This window comes from Mirounga angustirostris, unplaced genomic scaffold (genome assembly GCF_029215605.1).
Source record: "Mirounga angustirostris isolate CCGP_5_RB_7025 unplaced genomic scaffold, mMirAng1.0.hap1 SCAF_6, whole genome shotgun sequence".
Lineage (NCBI taxonomy): Eukaryota > Metazoa > Chordata > Mammalia > Carnivora > Phocidae > Mirounga > Mirounga angustirostris.
In genome coordinates this window covers 4,426,109-4,448,435 of record NW_026991714.1, presented here as the reverse complement: position 1 = coordinate 4,448,435, position 22,327 = coordinate 4,426,109, and the positions used below count along the sequence as shown (strand labels likewise).

The 22,327-nt window shown below is 59.9% G+C and overlaps 1 protein-coding gene across 1 annotated transcript; it reads left to right on the top strand.

Moving 5' to 3' along the window:
* The first annotated feature begins 7,253 nt into the window (after positions 1-7,253).
* On the top strand, positions 7,254-14,317 carry VSIG8 (V-set and immunoglobulin domain containing 8). Its single transcript, XM_045876072.2, has 7 exons — positions 7,254-7,720; positions 10,934-11,109; positions 11,534-11,735; positions 11,824-12,045; positions 12,628-12,747; positions 13,049-13,247; positions 14,041-14,317. The coding sequence occupies exons 1-7, from the start codon at positions 7,672-7,674 to the stop codon at positions 14,315-14,317; spliced, it is 1,245 nt and encodes a 414-aa protein (XP_045732028.1). The 5' UTR covers positions 7,254-7,671.
* Positions 14,318-22,327: the final 8,010 nt, after the last annotated feature.

The window sequence follows — 22,327 nt, the reverse complement described above, 5'->3', positions numbered from 1 at the left end:
CGGTAGGGGCGGGCAGCTATAGGTCAGAATAAAAGCCTGGCTTCAGAGTTGGTGGGGACAGAGCCTCCTCTGAGCAGGGGAAGACAGTTTGGGGAAGAATCTCCCAGTTCTGCCATCAGAGTTGCTCCCTCTGGGAATTCTTGGAATTGGCCCGTGACGTGGAAGAGAGGTTTGGTTGCTCCTCTTGGGATTCCTCAACAGCCCTGCACTGGCCTCCTCCGGCTTCGGGACTGGCCTGAATCATCCGCAGGAACCCAGTTCCTAGAACTGGGACATTCCTCAGTGCCCGGCAGGCCGCTGGCTTCGGAGGCAAGCAGGGAGCATCTGGGCTGCGTCTTTTATAAACCCTCCGCCCCCTCGCTGAGAACGGCAGGGGAGATAGTGACAGGGAAGAGGTCCACGGCATTAGTGGGGGCTCAGGGGTCGGGCTGCAGGAGCTTGGTGGCAGAGCCCGGCTTACAGACTGGGGGTGGGCCACTCTGGGGCAAAGCAGAGAGACAAATGGAATTCCTTGAGGACTTAGTGGGCCCAGAGCTCAGGAACAACCAGCCTCAGTCTTGTTGCTAGAGATTGGGCCTTTGGGCGGGCGGTGCTTTCCCCTAGGGAAGGCTTTGGTTTTCCCTCCTCTGCTCTGAGGTGGAAGTGAGCTCTGAACCCCTCAAGCCACTGAAGCAGCCCAGGGGTGTCTGGGAAGCTGCAAAGGGGAGAGCCGTGCTGGGCGAATCAGGGAGTGTTTGGTGCATTGTCTTTGTTGATGTAAAGGTGTTAGAAGCTTGTGGAAAAAAAAAAGAAGCATGCCCAAGCTACCGACTTAGTTGTATGGGTACCCAAGGGACTCCCCAGCTGCCTGTCCCCTGCTCCTTGGGTCTTCTGGTCCTGGCAATGTCAGACTGGGCTGGTGGGTGTAGCCTGGCAAATCCAGAGGTTGGGCTCCACCTCGGAGCCCTGGGTCAGGTGTGCAGGCGGCTGCCTCCCGGGCATGTGACCCCGGCTCCTGGCTCCTCCCGTGTCCCTTCCTGCCCGTGTGCCAGTTGCCTGCTCCCTATGCTTGGAGTCCCGTCATGCTCCACTGTGGCTTGGAGGCGGTCTCAAACCTTTGCACCTGCCCAAGAAGCAGCTCCAGTGGAGTGTAACTCAGCAGCCTTCCCTCGTGGCCAAGCCAGGCTGTCCCTGACTCAGTGGGGTGCTGGGATGTCCTCAGCAACCCCGAGCACCTCAGCATCCCCATCTGTGACTCGGGTCACAGCCGGGCATTAACTGGTCTCAGTAAAAGCACTTTGATTAGGCTCGGATGAAAGAGGCTCAGAGAGTTCAAAGCGACACAGGGCTTTTGGGATGAGAAAAAGGAGAGTAGAGCGGAGACGCGGGAGTCTCAGACAAGCGGTCTGGCTGTGGAGGCCATGGAGCTCCTCACTGCTCTCCCTTTTCATCTATGCCGACAGTTCCTTCTGCAGAGCGGGAGCCTGGAGACAGCTGTGCGGGAGGATGGCTCGCTCCAGACCAGGGTCTCCCCCGGATCCGAGGCTGCTGCCAAGGTTACCGGCCTCCCTCCCTCCCCCTCCCACACTCTGGGAGGTATCCCAGCAGAGCACCCAAGGTTACCTGAAAGAAGCTCATTTCCAACATCACAGAAATCCAGAGTCCCAGAAAAGACTAAGTTGCTCTTCATCTGCCTGGCTTTAAGTAGTTAGACCTTCCCTCTCTCTCAGCTTTCCTAGCTCAAGCTCTGCATCGCTCCTTGCATCCTGCATGTCCTCTTGGGAGACACGTGGCCATCACCTCAGTGCCCATTGATGGCTTTGAGGCTGGGACAGGCATAGGGTTGAGCTTTTGGGTGGCTTTTTCAGGAGACTCCTGGAAAGAGGAGTCGGGGGTGGGGGGGTGAGAATGGAGAGCAAGAGAAAGTGCCCAGAGCTAATGAGCTTTTCTGTATGGCCCCTGGGGAGAGACCATCCCCAGGCCTAGTGGGGTGAGCACCAATCAGAGAATTTCAAGTCTGGAAGGGACCTGCAAAGACCCTCTGGTGCTTGAATGTCCTTTGTAACCTCTAATCAAACGACTGGGCAGTTTGAGCTTGCACACCCCTGGAGACAGGATGCTTATGACCTCATAAGGCAACCCAAGCTATCCCAGACCAGCCCTGATGGTCAGAACGTCTTCCTGTGCATCCCCCTGCCGGCTGGGACCGCACTAAACAGGTCCAGGCCCCTTTTACACACCACACCCCTTCAGGTACCTCATACCCCGGTTCCTGTGTAGTCTGGCTCCGTGTGGGCATGTGTTCAAATTCTGGAAACACAGGACTCTTCTGGGCATTTTGTGGGCTGGGGGCGGTTGTTGGAGGGAGGAATCGGGGGTGGGGGCAAACAGGGAATCTTTATCCCTTGGGCTGGGCATTAAGCCATCCTGACAGCTAACACCTCCACTGTCCTAGCCAGCCCTGGCCCAGCTGTGCTGCCCCTGAGCCCCACCCCCTGCACCGCCTCCCCCCACCCCTCCCAGTGTCCGGGCAACGGGAAACAAATGAACACAAGGAGAGCAGAGTGAGGGTTGGCCGGGCGGGCTTAGTGGAGAAGGCTGAAGCAGACACACTCCCGGCTGTCTCCTGCCCCTGCCGGCTTCCACTGTCAGGGGCCGCCCCGGGCGCCGAGGAGGACCACCGGGCCCCTCTGCAGTATGTGTTGGGGGGGGAATCCACATGGCACAATCAAAAGCAAATTTTATTTCTATAAATTCAAAGCAATGTGCCCCTGGACGTGTGGAGTAACCCAACCCAAGGTCTCTCCATACGCAGACGTGCAGGCGTCTGGGACGACCAGTCTGGGTTGTCTGGTCCATCCTGAAGGCCTGGCTCCAATCCCACTGACTGCCCTGCTGGAGTGGGGAGCAGCTCCCCAGAGGTCCGGGTCTCCAGGATCTTCCCCTCAGTGCGAAAGGCACCATCGGCCGACTCTCCCCGCTTCACCCTCTTCTCTGGCGTGTCCGGCACCTCCCTGGTTTATGTCCCGAGGACCGACACACGCTCCCGGGCGCATCATGAGTGGTCCTCCAGAGCTACTGGAACTCCAGTCCCACCAGGTCAGGGGGCTGGCCGCCCATCGCCGTAGCTCACGAGCCTGTGAGCGAGGGGGCACCCCTTCCCTCGCTGCTCTCCCCCCCAGGCCGGGCGCTCCAGAAGGACAGAGCAAGTTATGCTAATGGCTGCCGCTTGTGGAATGGATGAGGACCCCGCAGGATATGGATGAACTCCGTGAGGTGAACACAGCTCGGATCTTCAGAGTCTCTCCACTCTTCACCAGGAACCCACATACTCTTTCTAAGCCGTTCCCGTGACAGTAGCTCAGTTGGTAATGTTGAGCCCGCCCAGCCCCTCTGCTGTCCTGGCCTGGGAGCCGGCAGGCCCCGCTCTGGGATGGGGACCCTTCGTGCAGCTTGCCCTTGTCAGTCCGGGGCATCACTTGATGGGAGGGACTGGGGCACATCCCAGCCCCCTCCCAGGGGCCTCCCTTCTTCTGCGGGGGCAGCAGGAATCGAGGAGGCTTGGAGGGCCTGACAGGGGCTGGGGAGCCGCAGGGCTCAGAAGCTCTTGCCCACCAGCCCTGACCCGGCCTCAGCCCCTCAGCCCCTCAGCCCCAACCCAGTTCCTGAAACTGAGCCCACACGTGGATCTCGGCCTTCTGTCAGTCACCAACCAACACTTCGTCGTCTGAACTCCGCAGTCTCCCACCACAACCCCTGTGCCCCCGTGCCCCCACTCTTCTCGTCCCCCTATGGCCTCACCTGGCTGCCCGCCCACGACCAGCCCTTGCTGAGACCTGCTGGAAAGCATCAGCTGCAGGGGTCTTCTGCTTCTCTGCGACCCTGCGCCTCAGACGCCTGTCTGCTCTCCTGACTTGGTATACTGGTGTCCCTCCCATGGCTGTTCAGACGTCTGCTCCCAGACCCTCTCCTCTGGGGCCACTCCTGGGGTCTGCTGCCTGCGTCTACACGGGGACCTGAGTGAGGGGCTAAGGAGCCTGCTGACTGTGTGAGTGTGTGTGTGTGGAGTTTAGTAGGGGGCAGGTTGCAGACCCAGGGCCCCGGAGCGGGGACGGGAGTTTGAGCTTGAGCCTGGGGCCCCAGGGAGCGGGGCTGGAGAGCAGGGCCTACAGGGCTGTGTGGAACTGTTGTGCAGGGCTTTGGAGGAAGACGAGGCTGGCCAAGGCCTCTGCCTGTCCTTCCCCAAGACATCGTGGGGCTGGGCTGCACCTTGGCTCAGAAGTAGCCTTTGGGCTCCTCTGGGTCCTGGGCCTGCCTCTTCCCTTCTTCTCGGTGTCTCCATTCACTCCTTTCCACGCCTCTGTCCTGAGATTCTGCTTCTGTCTTAGGATAGAAGCAAATACAACCCACACTGGGGGGCCTGAGAGAGGATTTCTTAGGGACAAGCAAGAGGCCCTTTGGAAATGTGGGGCACTGGATCACAGATGACAGCCTGGGTCCTCTCCCTCTTCTGTCTCTCAGAGCCTCTGATGAGCCAGCGGGGTGTCACATGCATTTCTCTGCCCCTTCCCTGAGCACCTGCTCTCCTGATCACCCTCTCTCTCCCTGGGGCACAGACAGACCACAATAGTCCCCTGGAGCTGTCCAGACCTTTCTGAGACCTGCAAAGAAAGTGGGTGGGGACGTGGGATATTTGGAGGTAGAGACTGGGTGGGGGAAAGGGAGACGGAGGAGTCGGGGTAGGGGGCTCCCAGTGTTGAGGATGAGCCCAGAGTGACACATGGGCTGGGGGCCGGGCCTATGCTGTGAAAACCAGGTTGATACCCCAGGGCACTCCCTCTGCCACCTCCCCCCCCAAAACCCTGCAGGGCTCAGGGCACAAGGCTGGAAGGCTGGCAGCTTCATTTATGGGCCCCAAACTATAAGGAGGTGGCAATTAGCCCTCAGTGGGTCAAAGGAGAACAACAATGTGCTTTGCCTTTTGAGGCTTTGAGGGCCCCCAGTGTGGAGCCCTCAAAAGTGACTGTTCTAGGAGTGTCTAGGCCCTCAGCCTCTCCCAACACGCATCCCCTAGACTCCAAAACCAGGACCCTCCTCTGAGCCAGTAAGACTGCCTCTGGTGGGTCCTGTCTTCTGGTTCAATATGGTGCCCGAGCCCCACTCCCTGCTGATAGTTCCTGCATCCCACCCCCCCATGTCACTTGGGGAGCTGGACTGGTGGCGGGCTTGGGTTGTGGAGCAGGACTCCTGAGGTTACATTTATTAGGGGCTGAGGTTGCTTCAGGTGGGCTCGTGCATACTTGGAACTCTCTCCCCAAACTTGGGACCTCAATTCACACACTGGTATATGCTGATATGACACTGATGTTCTCCCAGAGCAAAGGGACGAATGTTCTAGGCAATCTGGCATTTAGCAGTTGGAGACTGAAGTCTTTCTGTCTCATAAATAAAACCTCACTTTTGATCCCCACGAATCACCCTGCCCATATAACTGCCACTCATGTCCTAAACATAACCATAGCCCGTCCTAAGTCAAATCCCAAACTCAAATTGAACAAATCCCAAACTTAGCTAGCAGGAGCCCCAGCCCAAGTCAGTTTCAGCCTGGCCTTCAGCTTCCCGAGCCAGGCTGTGAGTGAAAGTAAACCCCTGTTCATGCCTTATCCTAACACGGACCCAGGCCACAAACTCCAGCCTCAGCTCACGCTGTTAATCGAGCTTAATCTAGCCTTCGTTCCCATCTGGGCCTCAAGTTGAACCTCGAGCTCCTTGGTAATCCCAACTAACTGATCCAATCTTCACCCCAACTCTGGCATGAACTATCCAGGACCTAATCCACCAACCGTATACTCGAGTGTGTTCAATCCCCTTCTTCCTGGCCTACCGTTCTCCCCCTGTCTATCCCTGACCTTCTGCACTTTCCCCCTGCGGGTGGGTCTATGAACCCACAGGGCCACCCAGCCCTTTCCTTGGGCCACTCTGGATTGAGAGTCAGGATGCCTGGGTGTCCCCCACTCTGTCAGGCCCACAGCAGCACCTGGGCTGCATCCCCTTTCTGTAAAGTGGGGAATAATAATGATCCCTGCTCTCCCAAGCGTGCAGGGCAATCCCATAAACTTCAAAATAAACAAGGAAATAAGGATGTTCATTGGTACATCAGTGGGCCCCAGAGCACCCTGTCATTGCTGAGAGTGCAGGTGGAGAGGTTTGGAGCGCAAAGACGCGTGGAAGCCTTGTGCTTCCTTGTTTTGGGCTGCCCCTGAGCCCAGAACTCTCCCCAAGACTCTTCCCCCAACCCCTGCCCTCCCTGTGCCCCCTGCCAGGGAAGGGGAGGACCCTGGATTCCTCTGAGGGAGCTGAGCTGCTGCAGCAGGGCCACTCAGGACCTGACCCCCACCACCGTGTGCGGGACAGCCCTGAGACCCCTCCAGAGCACTAGCCAGGGCTGGTGCTCTGCCTTCTCCCTTTGCCTGCCAGGACCTCCCCACCCAGCTCCAACCTGCCCAGAACTGTGCTGGCCTTGTCCCCCCCAGCGAGCTGCTGAGGTCATAAGGGTCCTGGTCTGCTTTCCTGGGCAGAGAAGCATGGGCAGACACAAAATGATCCCTAAAATAAGTATACACAGCAGAGACATAACTCACGTCGGGTGAGCAGGTGCACATGGGCTAGCCCCCTTCCCTGGCCCTCCTGGTGCTTCCCCCCCTCCCCCCCGCTGCCCCATGCATGCCCTTCACCCCCTCCAGACACCTGGCTCCTCTCCTCCCAAGCCCCGCTGGAATGGGGTTGGTTCTGCGGGGAGATGGGGGTTTGATCTCTCCAGCAGCTCCGCTCCCAGGGATCCCCTGCCCTCAGGCCTGACCTCACCTCAGGTATGGGTGGGGGACACAGCTCCAGAGGGGCAGCCAGGGAAGACCCCCATTCCCAGATGCCCCCCCCCGGCAGCTCAGGAGGCTTGACTACCTTTGAAGGGCCAGAGGCCTCAGGGGGAAGGTGGGCTGGACATTCCCGGGTCCCTTTCACCTGCCTGGGCCTTCCCTCCAGCCTGTGTCCCTTTCCTTGTAGCCCCTTTCCACAGACTTCAACTTGGGGGAGGTCCCTGAGGGTCTGTCGGTGGGTCTGGATGCTGGGGGGGGGCCTGAAACCCTGGGGCCTTCAGGGGAGGTGAAGTCAGACCCCTGGACTCAGTATTAACCCTTCAGGGCCTGGTCACCCTTCCTCCCCAAGCCTGACTCTCCTTCCGCTTCCCCGTTTCCCCCAGGGAAGGAGGCAACAAATGAGTGGTGATGAGAGGAGCCCTGTGGACGCTGTGAAGTGGGGCGACTGTTGTTATCCCGAGGATGGGGCCAGGAGGAAGTGGAAGTTTAACAGGTGCCTAATTACAAGTCCCATTGGCCGCCCTGCGCCACTCTCAGGATCGGGGAGAGCTTGGGTGAGGGCCGGGTAATGCCTGGGTAGGCCACTCTGTCACCCTGATAATTAGGGTTCCTTGGGCTCCTCCCCAAGGCGGGGACCAGGCCCCCTCCCTCCTATAGAAATAACTCCGGTTGCGGCTGGGCACTCATTGCACCTTCCTGCCACCCCGGGCAGTGTCTAGGCCCTCAGTCCTCCCTCCCTCCACCTGTCCCCACACGCCCACCACCACCGGCCCCCAGGATACCCAGCCCAGGCGGAGGAGAAGCCAAGCCTAGAGACATGGGAGTTCGAGGAGCATTCCACCTTCTACTCGTGTGCCTGAGCCCAGGTATGGGGCCGGGCATCCAGCAGGGATGCCCACACGATGCCGGACGGGCAGGGAAGGGGCAGCAAGGGGCCCGCAGACGAGCCTCGGAGGTGGTCGGAGGTGCCCGCTGCGACCCCACTTTGGATATCGCCAAGGGGCCTCTCCCCAGGAGATCCTGTGCCTGAAGGTTTGGGGCACGTGTCTACGGGGCAGGAGTCCCTGATGGATCTTTGCTGTGTCTGTGAGCCGTGTGGGCTCAAACATGCATGCACAAGGTGTGCATGGGAGTCCAGGCCTGCCTGAGAACTGGGGGGGCCTGGGGGCGGGCCGGGGTGTCAGGTGAGCAGCAAAGCTGGAGGCGCTGAGGAGGAGCCAGGAAAGACCCCTTCTCCTCAGTGTGTACTATTCCTGGAGGAGGGGCCCACCCCGGCCCCCAGGCTCGAGCCAAGGGCAGGGAGGGCTTGCCGCGAGAAGGCAGAGCCTCGGCGTAGTCTGCGTGGGTGAAGCAGGGACGTCTGCTCCGGGCCCCTGAGCTCTGAGAGCTCCTGGGTAGAGCCACACCCCCAGGATGAGGCGGCGGGGGGAGGGACGGCGCCTCCCAGGGCCCCCTCGCCCCACCGGGGCGCACCCTGAGAGCAGGGCTCAGGAGCAGATGCCGTGGCTGCCTGCCAGGCTGGGGCAAGTCCCGGCAAGGGCCATTCTGTGTGGGCCTCGCTGGAAAAGGCTCTGAGACCCTCGTGGGGTCTGGATTCGGCACGAGGGGGTTTGTGGGAGGAACTCGGGGAGGGGGGAGCGTTTTCAGCCTTTGTTCATGCACATGCGCGCACGTGTGCGTGCGTGTGTGTGTGGTGTGTGGTGTGGGGTGTGGAGTGGGTGTGGGAGGGCAGACCCGGCCCCCCGTGTATCCAGGCTCCAATGCCCTCATAAGGGCTGCTTTTCTCTCCTCCCTCACATCCAGGCAGAGGGTTAGGCGCTGGGGAAGCAGCTTGACAATTCACGAAGGATTTACAAGCTGAGAGTAGATACCCCCAGAGGGAGTGCAGCCCTGGGGCTTTCGTGAGGGGCCATGTATCGCCCCTGCCCCTGTCCTCCCTCCCTCTCTCCAGGGCGTCCTGACCAGCTCGCTCTCCCACCCTGGCTTTCTTCCCTCTCTCCAGCCTCTCTCTTCTCTCCCATTCCCTGGAATACTTCCTTAGTGCCACAGCAAGAGGGACCAAGGTGAGACAGCAGGAACAACATCCTCAGGGGAGCGTGAAGGGGTGTGGAAAGGCTGGAGCCCTGGGGGGAGGTTGAGAGGCTAGGTGAGGCCCCCTGGCCTGGGACCACGGAGGACATAGCCTCATGCAGTGTGGTTCAGCCTGTCCCTCTTTCCCAGTCCCCTTCTCTGCATCCTTGCCCTCCTGCCCACTAGCCCCCTGGGCATGGGGACAGGCCTCAGGGTTGTGGGTTGCTCCCAGCAGTCCTTCCTTGGGGGGAGCCTCTGCTCTCCACTGGGTTCTGGCTCCTACCTGGCGTGCCTCCAGCTGCCCCGGGATCTGGCAGTCAGCATCAGGATCCTTATCTCAGGAGAGCTGGCGTTCTCTTGGCCTGCGGCTGGAGGAGGCGGCCCCGGATCCCGTTAGTGCCCCAGTGGCCAGCCTACCTGCTCTGGGTCCCCCTGCAGCCCAGGGGGTTAGGGCTGCTCCCTACCAGGGGTCCGAGGGGCAATTTCAGGGATCCCTGAGGGGTTGGGGGTGTTGAAAGGGCCCCTCTGGCTCTTTAGAACCAAACTAAGCTTCTGCAGGTGTGTCGCGTCTTGAACGAATGCAGTCGGGGGACTCTAGGAGTGTGCGGTGGGCGTGTCTTCTGGATTAATATGTACTGGTGTTTGTGTGCAGATGTGGGTCCGTCTGGACCTGCCAGTGTCTGGGTGGGTAGGACGGTGGGACTGCATAGGCCTACGTCTGCATTTTGAAGGTCTGCAAAAGTGTGTCAATGTGTGAGCACACGTCACTGCATGTGTGACACTCTCTCTAACAAGAACGGGGGCCCCAGAGAGATCGAGAGGCGGGCGGAGCAGAATGAGTGGCTGAGACCTGGGCTGGGACTCCAAAGGATTTGCTGGCTGTCATGAATGCAGGAGGAGATGAGCCAGGCTGGGCCAGGGCCCAGGGCTGCAGGAGTCTGGGAGCTGGAGCCTGCCTGCCCTGCTTGCTAAGGTTGGGGCCCCCGGCACACCACCAACACCCCCCCCCCCCCCCGCTTCGTCTTCCTCTCTGGGTCCAACCGGTTGGGGCTAGTGCTTGCCTGGGGCCTCAGGGTAGGGAGGGCAAGGAGCTCAGGCCTGAGCTTCCGGATCCTGGCTCCTCACCGGGCTGACTCAGTAGAGCGAGGGCTGTTAGGAGCGGGAGGGGCCCCAAGTGGAGCAAGCATGAGGGGGCAGCTACCCTGGAGCCACACAACTGTGCGGGGAAGGACGCAAGCCACAATGCCATGGCGTCACGCGAGGCTCAGACTGCTACAGACGCAGGCGGCCGTATTCCCAGGCACACAGCACCGCTCACCGCCGGACAAACGCAGCCAGGCTCCTGGTCACAGCTGCCCCCTGCCACCACAGGCTCAGATGGCCACCCAGAGCACTTACACAGCCAGGCACACGCGGTCACACCCATGCACTGTCATACCAGACGCACAGGCACGTCCAGCCTCTTGCTCCTTGGGCCGGAAAGGGACCCTGGAGGCCGTGGTGTCCGCCCTCCTGTCTCCAGACAGAGGCGCCTTTGAACGAGCCAGGCTTCTCCATCAGAGCACTTAACAACTCTGGCGGCTTCACGTGCTTACACACACACACACACACACACACACACGTCATGTAAGTACGTACGATACCCTACCTGGTTCTAGGCATGAATATCCCTACATACGCCGACGCAGCCGCAAGTCCTCATAAGCACCCTACGTGCACCTGTGTGCGTGCACAGTCTTGCACAACCACGCACACACACACGCACACGTAACAGCCGTATACACACAAACAGTACTCCGAAGCAATCCCACAGTTACAGGATACGGACCCGCGTACACGCGCGTGCACAGACCTCACAGACCAATCCCCGCATTCTCACACGCGCGCACACGCGCTGAAGGCAGCCACCGCTTCCTAGGGAACTCCACCGAGAAGTGGAGAGAGGGGCTGAAGCCAACCCCCCCCCCCCGGTCTTCTCCCCCACCCCACCTGCCCTGCCCCTCCCCTAGCGCTGCTGTCTGCTGTGCGGATCAACGGGGATGGCCAGGAGGTCCTGTACCTGGCAGAAGGTGACAGTGTGAGACTGGGCTGCCCCTACATCCTGGACCCCGAGGACTATGGTCCCAATGGGCTGGACATCGAGTGGATGCAGCTCAATTCAGACCCCTCACACCGGGAGAATGTGGTGAGTGTCGGGCTTAGGGTTCCCCTTACCGAACGCTTCACAGTGTCTACCTGCAGGGCAGCCAACACCCTGAGGGGAAAACGAGGGCAGATAAGCAAATGAAGACCTGGAACTTACCCCATGGGCTCTCTGGGGATGGGGGCAACAGGGATGAGGGCTCTGCAATCACAGATCACAGTCCGCCTTCTCCCACCTGCTCCAGAGGGCACGGGAGGCCTCAGGGCAGTCCCAGCCTGAGCGTACACTTTCCAAAGCGCCTCATCTCATCAGCTCTCACACACTCACTCCCAGGTTAATGGGTCTGGTGGCATCATGACCAGCAGTAGAGTCTCCGAGAAGTTCAGTGAGGTGCCCGAGGCAGCCGCGCCATGGGGGGCTCCTTGGCTCTGCCTGTTTCACCATCTCCATGTTCTCTTCTTCACAGTTCCTTAGTTACCAGGACAAGAGGATCAACCATGGCAACCTCCCCCATCTGCAGCAGAGGGTCCGCTTTGCAGCCTCGGACCCCAGCCAGTATGATGCCTCCATCAACCTCATGAACCTGCAGGTATCGGACACAGCCACTTACGAGTGTCGGGTGAAGAAGACCACCATGGCCAGCCGGAAGGTCATTGTCACCGTCCAAGGTACAGCTGGACGCCTCCGGGTGCCCCTTCCCCAGACTTCGGAGCCTCTTGGCTGGGCCCTGGCTCACACCTGCCCCATTCTCTGCAGCACGGCCCGCGGTGCCCATGTGCTGGTCTGAGGGCCACATGACCCACGGCAATGACGTGGTGCTGAAGTGCTTTGCCAACGGGGGCACCCCGCCGCTCTCCTACAAGTGGGCCAAGATCAGCGGGCACACCCACCCCTACCGCGCCGGCTCCTACCACTCACAGCACAGCTTCCACTCCGAGCTCTCTTACCAGGAGTCCTTCCACAGCTCCATGAACCAAGGTGGGACTGGGCGAGCAGCGGGCCCCGGGGTGCAGAGAGCAGGGTCTGGGACAGATAGGTAAGAGCTAGGCTCAGGTCCTGGCTGCATCACTGGCTGGCTGCAAGGCTCGGGCAAGCGGCTGCACGTCGCTCTGCCTTGGCTTCATCTCACATGGAGAAGGAATAATGACGTCTACCTTCCAGGGCCATGTGAGGAGGAAATGGGGGGGAGACAGGGAGAAGCTGTGCAGGACTCACAACCAGACAGTATCAGGGCTGGAGGGGCCTTTAGAATTCCTCTGGTCTAACCTTGTCCTCACTGTTCAAAGAAGGACACCAAGGCCCAGAGAGGGGACACGTTTCCCTGAGATCACAGGGTGAATGAATGGTGTCTCTGTTCTGTTGCTGGGAGAGGGGCCTGCCTTGCCTCTGAGTGCTGGGAAAGCGACTTACCTGGAGCGTGGGGTGGGCCTGTGTGTGTGTGTGTGTGTGTGTGCACCTTCCCTCCTTCAGACCCTCCAGCAGTGGCCTGGGCTGGGGAGGTGCTCTCACACACCAGGCCCCTGGCCTTCGCTCCAGCCCCCGGCGTTCCTTCAGTTTCAGGTCTGAACAATGGTGACCTGCTGCTGAAGGGCATCTCCCGCCAGGATGATGGGCTCTATCAGTGCACAGTGGCCAACCACGTGGGCTACAGTGTGTGTGTGGTGGAGGTGAAGGTCTCAGGTGGGTGCAGTGACGGTGGCCCTGGGGGCCCTGGGACCGGGAGGGCGGGGCTGGCGGCAGCTGGGCTGTGTTTGGAGACCCCCCTCCCCGCTGCCATCAGTGTGTAAGGCTCTGCTGGGGGCGGCTGGGAACCCCTGGGAGAAATACGCACTTTGAGGGGTAACTGGCATCTCCCCATCCTTCCTCACTGGGTGTCCCAGGGCCCTGAGATCCCCCGGGGGATCCTTGCTCTTTCCCAGAGGACGCGCCCTGGCACCTCCTGGTGAGCCAGGCACCTGACTGTCTTTACTTCTCTCCACAGACTCCCGGCGCATAGGCATGATCATAGGCGCAGTGCTGGGCTCTCTGCTCATGCTGGGCTGTCTGATGGTGGGCATCTGGGGGCTCATCTGCTGCTGCTGCGGGGGCTCCGGGGCCGGCGGCGCCCACGGTGCCTTCAGCTACAGCAACCGCGGCGGGGTCGGCGGAGGGGCCTGCTGCGACTTGGCTAGTGAGATCAGGTAAAACCTGATGCATGCTGCATGCTGCCGAGCGGCAGGGGACCGGCGCCCTGCCCCTCCTCACCCCTGCCTGCCACCGGCCGGCCGGGATCCCCACCCCCACCCTGCCTGCCATCGCCAGGAGTGCTGGGACCGCAGCATGTCGACCTGCCACTCGTCGTGGCTCCTCTCTCCCCCTCCCGCGCCGGTCTTCACCTCTACCCCCCTGCCCTCCGTTTCCCTCCTGTCTGTGCACCTCTCTGTCCATCTTGTCTAGACTGTAAGCTCCTGGAGGGCAGGGTCTGCATTTTTGCACGTTCCCCCTATTTCGCGCCGGTGACAATTCTGGACATGCTTATTTAAGAAGAGTCAATAGTAAGAATAGTGCCAATAACTTCTATTAGAAACCAACTAGCAATAAAAGTAGAACGAGACTAGTCGTGCTAATGGCTGCAGTACCCTGGGGATGGACGAAGAGACGGAGCAGGACGTTGAGGGGCAGAGGCGCGGAGAAGAGAAAGCGAGAGGGCCAGGCTGGTGTTAGCTAAGGAGAGAGGGACAGGTAAGGCAGCTCCTCTGGGTCCCCGCGAAGGCGGGCGGCCGTGCGCACGTCGGACGGGCACGGAGGGCTCCTGAGCGGGGGCCGCGGCGGGGCCGCCGGCCAGGAGGAGGCCGAGGGAGAGGCGAGGCGGGGCGGGGCGCAGGCGGAGGGAGGCGCGGGGCCGAGAGGCCGCCGCCTTCCCCGCCCCCGCCGGGCCGTGCCCACGCCGCGCCCGGAGGAGCCCGCTCACCCGCCCGCCTGTTGTTTCCACAGAGAGGACAGCGAGGCGCCCGCGGGCAAGGCCGGCGGGCGCGGCCGCAGCGTCGCCCACCTGCTGGGGTACCCGACGCAGACCGCCAGCCGCTCCCTGCGCCGCAAGCCCGCGCCCCCGCCCTGCGGCGGCCCCGAGGACGTGGCCCTGGCGCCCTGCGCCGCCGCCGCCGCCGCCTGCGAAGCGGGCCCCTCCCCGGTCTACGTCAAGGTCAAGAGCGCCGAGCCCGCCGACTGCGCCGCGGGCCCGCGGCAGCGCACCGACGGCCTCCTGGTGTGAGCGCGCCGAGGGGTCGCCCGCCCGCCGCGCCCGCCGCGCGCGCCCCGCGCCGCCCGGCCCCCGGAGCCCCCGGCGGCGCCCCTGCCTCGGCGGGCGGGGCGCGGGGCCGGGAGCGGGAGGGAGGGGCGGGCGCGCCGAGCGCCGTCGAGGCCGGAGGCGGAGGGCCCCGGGCCCGGACCGGCCGGTGGCGCGGGAGATCTGAGCTCCCAGGCGCAGTGTTAGCACAATAAAGCACCTGTAAGACCTCAGACTGCTGGCTGTGGTTCCGCCGAGGGGCGGCGCGGGGCCGGGCAGGCGGGCCTCCCCGCCGGCCGCTGCCTTCCGCCGGTTCCTCCCTCCCACCTGGGCCGGGCGGCGGGCGGGCTGGAAGGGGTAGCTGGGGCGACTGCACCGTACGTCCCGCTTTGCCCTCCCATTCCGGAAGGCAGAGGAGGGGAACCGCGGGACTGACCCGGATGACCTCCCCCAAGGTTCCCAGCCATCCTCGGCACTCTTCTTCCTCCTCCTCCTTCCTCATCTCTCCCGGGCGTATGCCTTCCTTCTCAACTGCCAGGAGGGGTTTCAGAGCCACACTCTGCGGTAGAAGACCTTCGAGGGCATCCAGTGTAACCTCCCCCAGCGGGCCCCCCCTTTAATGGAAAGGGGATGGACATTTATTGGGAACCCATTAAGTGCCAGGTGCTTTCCAATATTTTTGTCTTCTTTAATCCTTGCTCTAGTCGTAGGATGTCGTGCAATGTCCCATTGTGCAGATGAAGAAACCGAGGCTTGAGGGATAGATATCTTGGCCAAGGCCACAAAGGTAATAATGCAGGTGTTGATCCAGGCATGTTTGACTCTAGGAGATCAGGCTGTTTCTCTGATAGCTGAATTCCTCCTACAGCATTCCTGACAAAGGATCCTCCAACCTCTTGGGTACCTCCACTGGCATCTGACTATCTCCCAAAGCAGTCCATTCGGCCTCTGACTGTCAGAGAGAGATTTCTTCTATTGAACCCCGTTTTTATTCCCTAGAGCTTTTATCCCCTGGTCCAAGTTCTACTCTCAGGGAGCCCTAAGCGTCACATTTCCAAGTCAGCTGCCTCTGGGGGACCAAGTGGTTGGACTCTGCACGGGATGGCTGCAACAGGCAACAGCTGGGAGTGTGTCCGGTCTAGGGGCTGAGGGTCTTCTGAAGAACACAGTTCTACCTGCCTCTGCCCAGCCACCTGCCTGTGGAGAGCCCAGGCGTTTCCTTCTCTTTGCCTCTTCCCTGGGAGGCTTCCTAATGCTCCCTGCTCCCACCCTGGGACTGCATGAAGTGTGGGGTGTGGATGGACCCCAACTTACCTGGGTTCCATGTTTCTAAACTGAGAAAGCCCTGAAACCCTGCTTGGTTATATGCAACTACAAAGCCCTTCTGGTTGGCTTGGGTATTGGCCAGAGGGTGCGGGCATGGCTGGCTCTGTCTTGCTCGAGCTTGGGAGGAGAAAGGAGAGACAGTGGTGGGACTGAGGGAGCCAGGGACAAAAGCCTTGGGGGTGGGGGTGGGTTCTTGGGGATGGGTGGGGTACAGGGGGTAAGGGGATCGAGTGGTGAGGGGAGCAGAGGACTGCAGGAATCATGCATCCCCTCATTGCGTTTGGACACATCAATGAGCATCTATAGGATGACTTGCTTGCAGATAGTTACACCTTTGGCGGGCACAGGGCCTGGCACACTTCTTCCCTAAGGCAGGAGCCTGCACAGGATGACTTGGTGGGGGGGCCCTCCCAGTCTGAGGAGCCTCCAGCTCAGCCTCCTGGGAGGCGGTGAGGGATGGACTGACAGCTAGCTGGCTGTAGAGGTTCTGTTGAATGACATCATCTTCCCCGTTCCGGGAACCAGGGAGCCATGCTCAGGCAGCCTTCGTTGAGGGCTGAGAACAGCGAGGTCTGGCAAGAAAACCTCATTATGAAGCAGTAAGAGAGATTTTAGAGAGGCTCTGGAGACGACTTCCAGTAGGGTGACCCAGCGTACCCGGGGAAGTTCCTAAACCCCAGGCGGGCTCTCAGTCAGTCCCACAGCGCTCGCTCACCTCCGCGGCGGGTGGGAGAGGTGGTTCTGCTCCTGCCATTTTGCTCTAGGGGCACCTTAGTCTCTTCTTTGTCCTTCATGAACCCCTTGTCAGTGTTGGGGGAGAACACCTGTGGTGGTGAATGTGTGACGGTGGCTGGGGCAGGGGGGCCGGAAGCCCTGATTTGTAGCATTTGCCCTTTCTGAGATGCACGCACTCCCAGCGGGGCTGGTTTCCAGCTAGGACATGACGCCCCGGCGCGGACTGGGAGCAGCGTGCCACAGGATGCCACCGTGGACTAGTTCCACGAAACAGGTTCCACGGAAGTAAATGACCTCCAGCACCGAGGCAATAGTGAACCTTAGTAAGGGCACCTGGGTGGCTTGGTCAGGCAAGCATCCGACTCTTGATTTCAGCTCAGGTCATGATCTCAGGGCTGTGGGATCGAGCCCCACGTCAGGCTCCGTGCTGAGTGTGAAGTCTGCTTAAGATTCTCTCTCCCTCTCTCTCAGTCCCCCCCTTCCCGCCCACCGCGCACATGCGCTCTCTCTCTCTCTCTCAAAAAAAGGGAACCTTAGTAAAATAATTAGGAAGTGATGAGATTTGAGTACTTATCTCTTTTGTTTTAATGTAATTTAACTGTAAATTTATAGAAATTAATTTTTAGTAATGGCTGCATTTAACAACGGGCTGGTAAATTTTGGGTGGGCCATGTCACCGGGCAAGCACACGGCTATGCACACAGATGCTGCCTCAGGAGAGGGAATCCCAAGTACAGTCCTGATTCTTCGCTGTTTTTCCGTGGAGATATTAGCAGCACAAAATCTCTTGTCTCCCTTCTGCTTCCCAGGGCTGTTTTCTGTGTGTCTCTCCAGCCTTGCCAGAGTGGAATTCTAGCTCCTCTGCTCACTGGAAAAGTAGATCATTTATGTGTCCCTGGTCACCATCAGGGTGACCACAGAATTCCCGTGAATTCGTCTCCCAGGATACCCTGGGAAATCTATTTGGGAGACACCGAGTCCCTCCTGACTCAGTTCCTCCTGAGTCTCTCCGGGTTTTAGGAAGTGATGCTCTAGTCATCCTCTTTTAAGCCCCCAATTCTTAAGACCTGAGAAGCATGGAATCCCAGTGAATTTTCTTTGCTGGGTTTCCATTAGAGTAAGTTTCAGCATCATGCTGCCCAATTACATTGTGATTGCTCTGGGCCCGCAGACTCTGGTGGTGACTCTGGGAGGGGGTGGTGGTTTTTCCTGCCTCCCTGAAAACCAGGGGTTTTTGAGAATTACACAATCACTGTCTGGAGGTGGGGACTGGTCTGAACTTTAGCCTTGTCTCCTGTGCTTCCCTAGAATGTCCTGGGAAAGCCCTGCTTGCAGTTCACCCTCGGCACCCAGCCCCTCTGCAGCGATCTCTCGTTTATTCCTGGGGTGTGGACCAAAACCCATTCCGGTCAGTTCCTTGCAGTTAGATCAGGAGAGACATGCAGAAGGCACAGAGCCTAGAGGGAAGTGGGACCATGCAGGCGAGGTGGGACGGTGTCGCTCTGGGTAAAGCTGGGGGCGCTCGGGCGCGGTCGCTGTGCGGGCTAGTGAGGCGTGGACAAGACAGCCTGGTGCCGCCCCGCAGTGGCCTTCCTGCATGCGTTTTAGGAGGACAGGTTGGGACACTGCGTGCCTGGGAGGGGACTGAAGCCCTTGATCAAGTCAGGAAACAGAGTGGAGGGGGATGGGGAGACTCTAGGGGCTGAGGGGCTGAGTCCACGGTGATGATGGACCCATGGTGGGTGTCTCGGGGAAGAAAGAAGGAAAGGTGAGGGGAAAAAAACTTGTAATAAATATGTGTGGATTAGTCACGTTCACACATGCAAGGGAAGATACCTTAGTTCTGGAGACAGACAGACCTGAGTTCATAGTTACGTAATAAGCCCCAAAGCCTCAGCTTTTTCCTCTGTAAAATGAAATAGTAACAGGGCTATTTTGTGTGAATGCTTATTACAGAGCCCAGTACATCGCTGGGGCTCTGCAAATGGTTGCCCCCCAGGCCCCCAGCCCTCAGTATGGCATTTCATACGGCAAGAGGGCAGGCTTGCAGGCGGACATCTAACTGCACAGAGGTGGGGGCTGGGGCAGTGGCAGGCCCGCAGGGAGGGAGATGGAATGAGTGAAGCCTCGGGATTGAATTTGGAGGTGACTTCCCATCTGGGGGAAGAGGTGAGGCGCCAGCAAGCAGCAAATAGGGAAGTAGGAGGAGAACCAGGAATCCACGTGCATGTATTAATATTGACGACAATCCTCATTAGTAATAGCGATGCTAATAATAACAGGAAGCACCAGAAACACAAGTTCAGCGGGGACCCAGAGTCAGGCCTGGGAACAGGCTGCCCAGAGCCTCAGGGCTACCTCCCCCGACCAGGGCGTGCCCTCCCTGAAAGAGACAAGACTCTTTCTTGTCTACCCACTTGCTCTCAGCTGCCAGTCCTCAGGCCCGATTTGGCGCCTGGAGCACTGACCTCCCCAGCATCTCCCAGGTGCGCGGTCTCTGCTGAGGGGTCTCCACTCCTTGCCCAAAGCCGAGGAGGGACCCTCCCAGCAGGGGCCACAGAGATTTTCTTAAACATTTTTGGGGAGAATCAGTTCCGTCTTAGAACCGAGCTCCTTCAGCTCAGGACAGGTCCCACTTCCTGCCTGTCTCCACCTGTTGGTCCCCATGGGCATCCCCTGGTCTTGTGTTCCTCCTCCTCTCCTGCTGGGAGGCCACCCCGAAGCCTGTGGCCCCAACTTGTCATGACTGGCCTCAGTACGCTCCTTGACTCTGCAGACTCCCAGCCCGCCGCCTCCACCCCCAGCCCCGACCTGGCCTCAGTGCTCCCCCTGCTTCTTCCTCTTTCCCAGTCCCCTCCCCTCCTTTCCCTTTCTCCTTCCTTCCCCCATTCTCTCCCCATCTCCCCCAATCGCTCTCTCCCTGCTCTCTCTCCTTCTCTCTCTCTCCCCCCTGTTTCTCCTCTCTCTCTCGCACCGTCTCTCTCTCTCTTTCTCTCTCATCCTTTTTCTCAGCCTGCATAGGTCTTTTGAGACAGACTGACCATATCTTGTTCTACTATCCCAGGCTCTATTGTGCTCCCAGAGAAGGGGAAATGGTGTTGACTTTGTTATCCTTGAACTGTCCTGGAGTGTCCTGCAACCCTCCCATCTCCATCAGACTAAGCTTCCACTAAGGGCAGAGCCGGGCCACCTCCTTTCTCAGTATCTACTCCCTTCGAGAGCTCAGAATCTCTCCCCGAGCTGACCTTCCTTAAAATTAGTGTGATGGATGAAGACTGTATTAGATACTTCTCCCCCAACTTGGGATGCCACCAGCAACCAACAGCTGTGATCGCCTCAGAGGCATGTGATGGAAAAAGTCACGCAAATACGCAAATCCCCCCACATCTTCCTCAAAGTGAAAATTACCCACCAGTTAACCAGCAAGTCAGGTAGGACCTGGGGAGCACCAATGGGTGCTCCAGGCTTCCGGGGCTAGGGCGCCGGGCCCAGCTCTCCCGGACCAGTCACTGTGCTCCCTGACTTTGGCCAACGAGCTCCCCAACGCTGCCCTGACCTTCCTCCATCTGCTCCCGCACCGCCTTGCCCCTGCACATGAGGGCAGCGCTGTCCCTCCCGCTCTGCTCCCCCCCCACATCCCACCTGTCAGAAGTCCAGCTGGCTCTACCTTCAGAGTACCAGAGTCCGACCCTCCTCACCTCCTTCAGGCTCCCAGCCTGGGTGGCGGCGACAGTGTCCCAGCCGGGCCCCCCACTTCCTCCCTCACCCACCTACACCCCATCTTCAGCAAAGAAGCCAAAGTCACACTTAGACCATTCTTCTGCTCAGAATGCTGAAACGGCTTCCCATTTTACTCAGAGCCGAGGCCGACGTCCTTCCACTGGTCCTCCCGACCTTGCACGGTGCCGCAGGGACCAAGCCTACGGCCCTTCTCCCCTTGGCCCTCTCCCCTGGATCCACACTGGCTCTAGCTTCTGGAACACTGGCATTGGCAGGGGGTCAGCCCACATGGTCTCTTTGCCCAGAATGGCTTTCCTCCAGATTTCCCAATGGCTAACTCCTCACCTCTTTCAAGTCTGTTCCACTGTCTCATGGAGTCTTAGTTAAGGTTGGAGGGCCCTGCTGCCCACACTTCTGATGGCCCTACACTTCTATTGTTCTTTAACTCAGAAGATGCATCCCCTGCTACCATGCCGTCATGGTTTTACTAACTGACACCCCCACCCGTCAGCTCCACGGGCGTGGGGATCTATGTTTTACTCACTCATGTACCCAAGATGCAAACAATGCCAGGCAGTTAGGAGGCACGCCATACATTTTGTTTCAAAGATTTCAAGAGGCTGGGGGGAGACAGGCAAGCTGCAGCAAGGGGAGGTAAAGCCCTGCCCAGGGCTCCTGAGGGGGTGGGAAGTGATGTAGAGCAGCCTGTCTCCTCCTGAGTGGCTGCGAGCTCCCTCTGGGGCCCAGAAGGTGGTCTGAGGCCAGCCACGGATGATGCCGCCTCAAGGGGGCCATCCAGATAGAAGACCTCCCACCCTGAGACTCCCGGCTTCCTCGGCGGAGGGGATGTCTGAAGAACAGCCCCTACTGTCCACCCGCATGCGCCGCCCCCTCCCCCCCCCGCCGCATTAACCACTTTGTTCACAAGTGTATTTTGGCCACACACTTCCCGTGTGTTGTTGGTGGGAGGGGGTATTCAATCTGACCCTTCCAGGAGCTCCCAGGCTCCCCAGGGACACCATTAACCCCATTGGGAAAAATTAAAGAATAACGCTCATGACAGTTGATTCAGCTTCTTGCAAGGCTGGGACAGTGGGTGCTCTGAGGTCACTTGAGGGAAAGGTCCTGGGGCTGGCTTCAGAGCTTGGACTGGAGAACAAGATGGATACAGGGCTATATTCTCCCTGGGAGGTATGGGAAGAGCCTGGAAAAAGAGGCGGAGAGCATGACTGTGTCAGGTTCAGGGGACAGCCTCCTACCCGGGATGGAAGGTGTGGGTCGGGTTGCCGAGCCATTTCCATCATAAGGCCCTCGCAGGGGAGAGGGGAGGCGAGGTACACGTGTCAGCTGGGATGCTGGCCAGAGAGGGGTAGGGGTGCCTGTGAGGGGGGTGTTCCCTCCTCCATCCTGCAGGCTGAGGAACCTCATTTCTTTTGCTGAAAACTGTCCAGTGGGGCCTCATCCCTCCAGGACTCCAGCTTCCTCTCCGCCTTCCCCTGCCTCCCGACCCGGGCAGGACAGGAGCATTCCTCTTCTCGGGGGTGTGGGGGCCAGGAAGGAGGCGCTGATCTCACGGCATTATCGAGGCTATGCTGGTCCCTGAGGCAGAGACAACTTGGTGGTGGGATGTTTGCGTGTCCTTCAAACCGGGTGGTTGGACAACCTCACAGGAGGCTGTGTGTGCGGGGTTAGGATGTCCACCAGGGTCAGTGGTGGCCAGATGGCCACGGCTCCAAGGGAGGGACCACAGCAGACCGCCAGTACCCTCCTCTGCCTACGAGCAACCCCCCAAGGCCCTGACTCATGTACCCCTGACCCTCTGCCGGCCCCCCCTCCCTTAGGCAACTCACTGGCCCCTCAAGAGGAAACGGGACATTTCTGGCCCGGAGTCGCTGTGTAGCCAGATATTCCCGGCTTCACCCCGACTCCAGCTTGTGGCTGTCCCCTCCCTACCATGGCCAAGGCACGCCAGGCTCTCCTTCCACCAGCCAGCCTGACCCTGAGGCAAGTCCTCTTGATGTCCTCAGCACCCCATGGCCTTGACCTGGCTGGTGCGACTTAGCCCGTGCCGGACGGTTGCGGTGTCTGAGCATGACGCTGTCCCTTCGCGTGGAAAGGCTCTCCAGAGCAGCGCCGGGGGCTCCACCTGGGCGATCCAGGCAGGACTCAGGATGCCGCAGCCGTGGGGCGGGTGTCCTCCCTGACCCTCCCCAT

Coding starts and splice junctions, on each gene's coding strand:
- VSIG8 (XM_045876072.2), top strand. CDS start 7,672: ATGGGAGTTCGAGGAGCATTCCACCTTCTACTCGTGTGCCTGAGCCCA. Junction 7,721..10,933: donor ACTCGTGTGCCTGAGCCCAG/GTATGGGGCCGG, acceptor CCCCTCCCCTAG/CGCTGCTGTCTGCTGTGCGG. Junction 12,748..13,048: donor GGTGGAGGTGAAGGTCTCAG/GTGGGTGCAGTG, acceptor TTCTCTCCACAG/ACTCCCGGCGCATAGGCATG.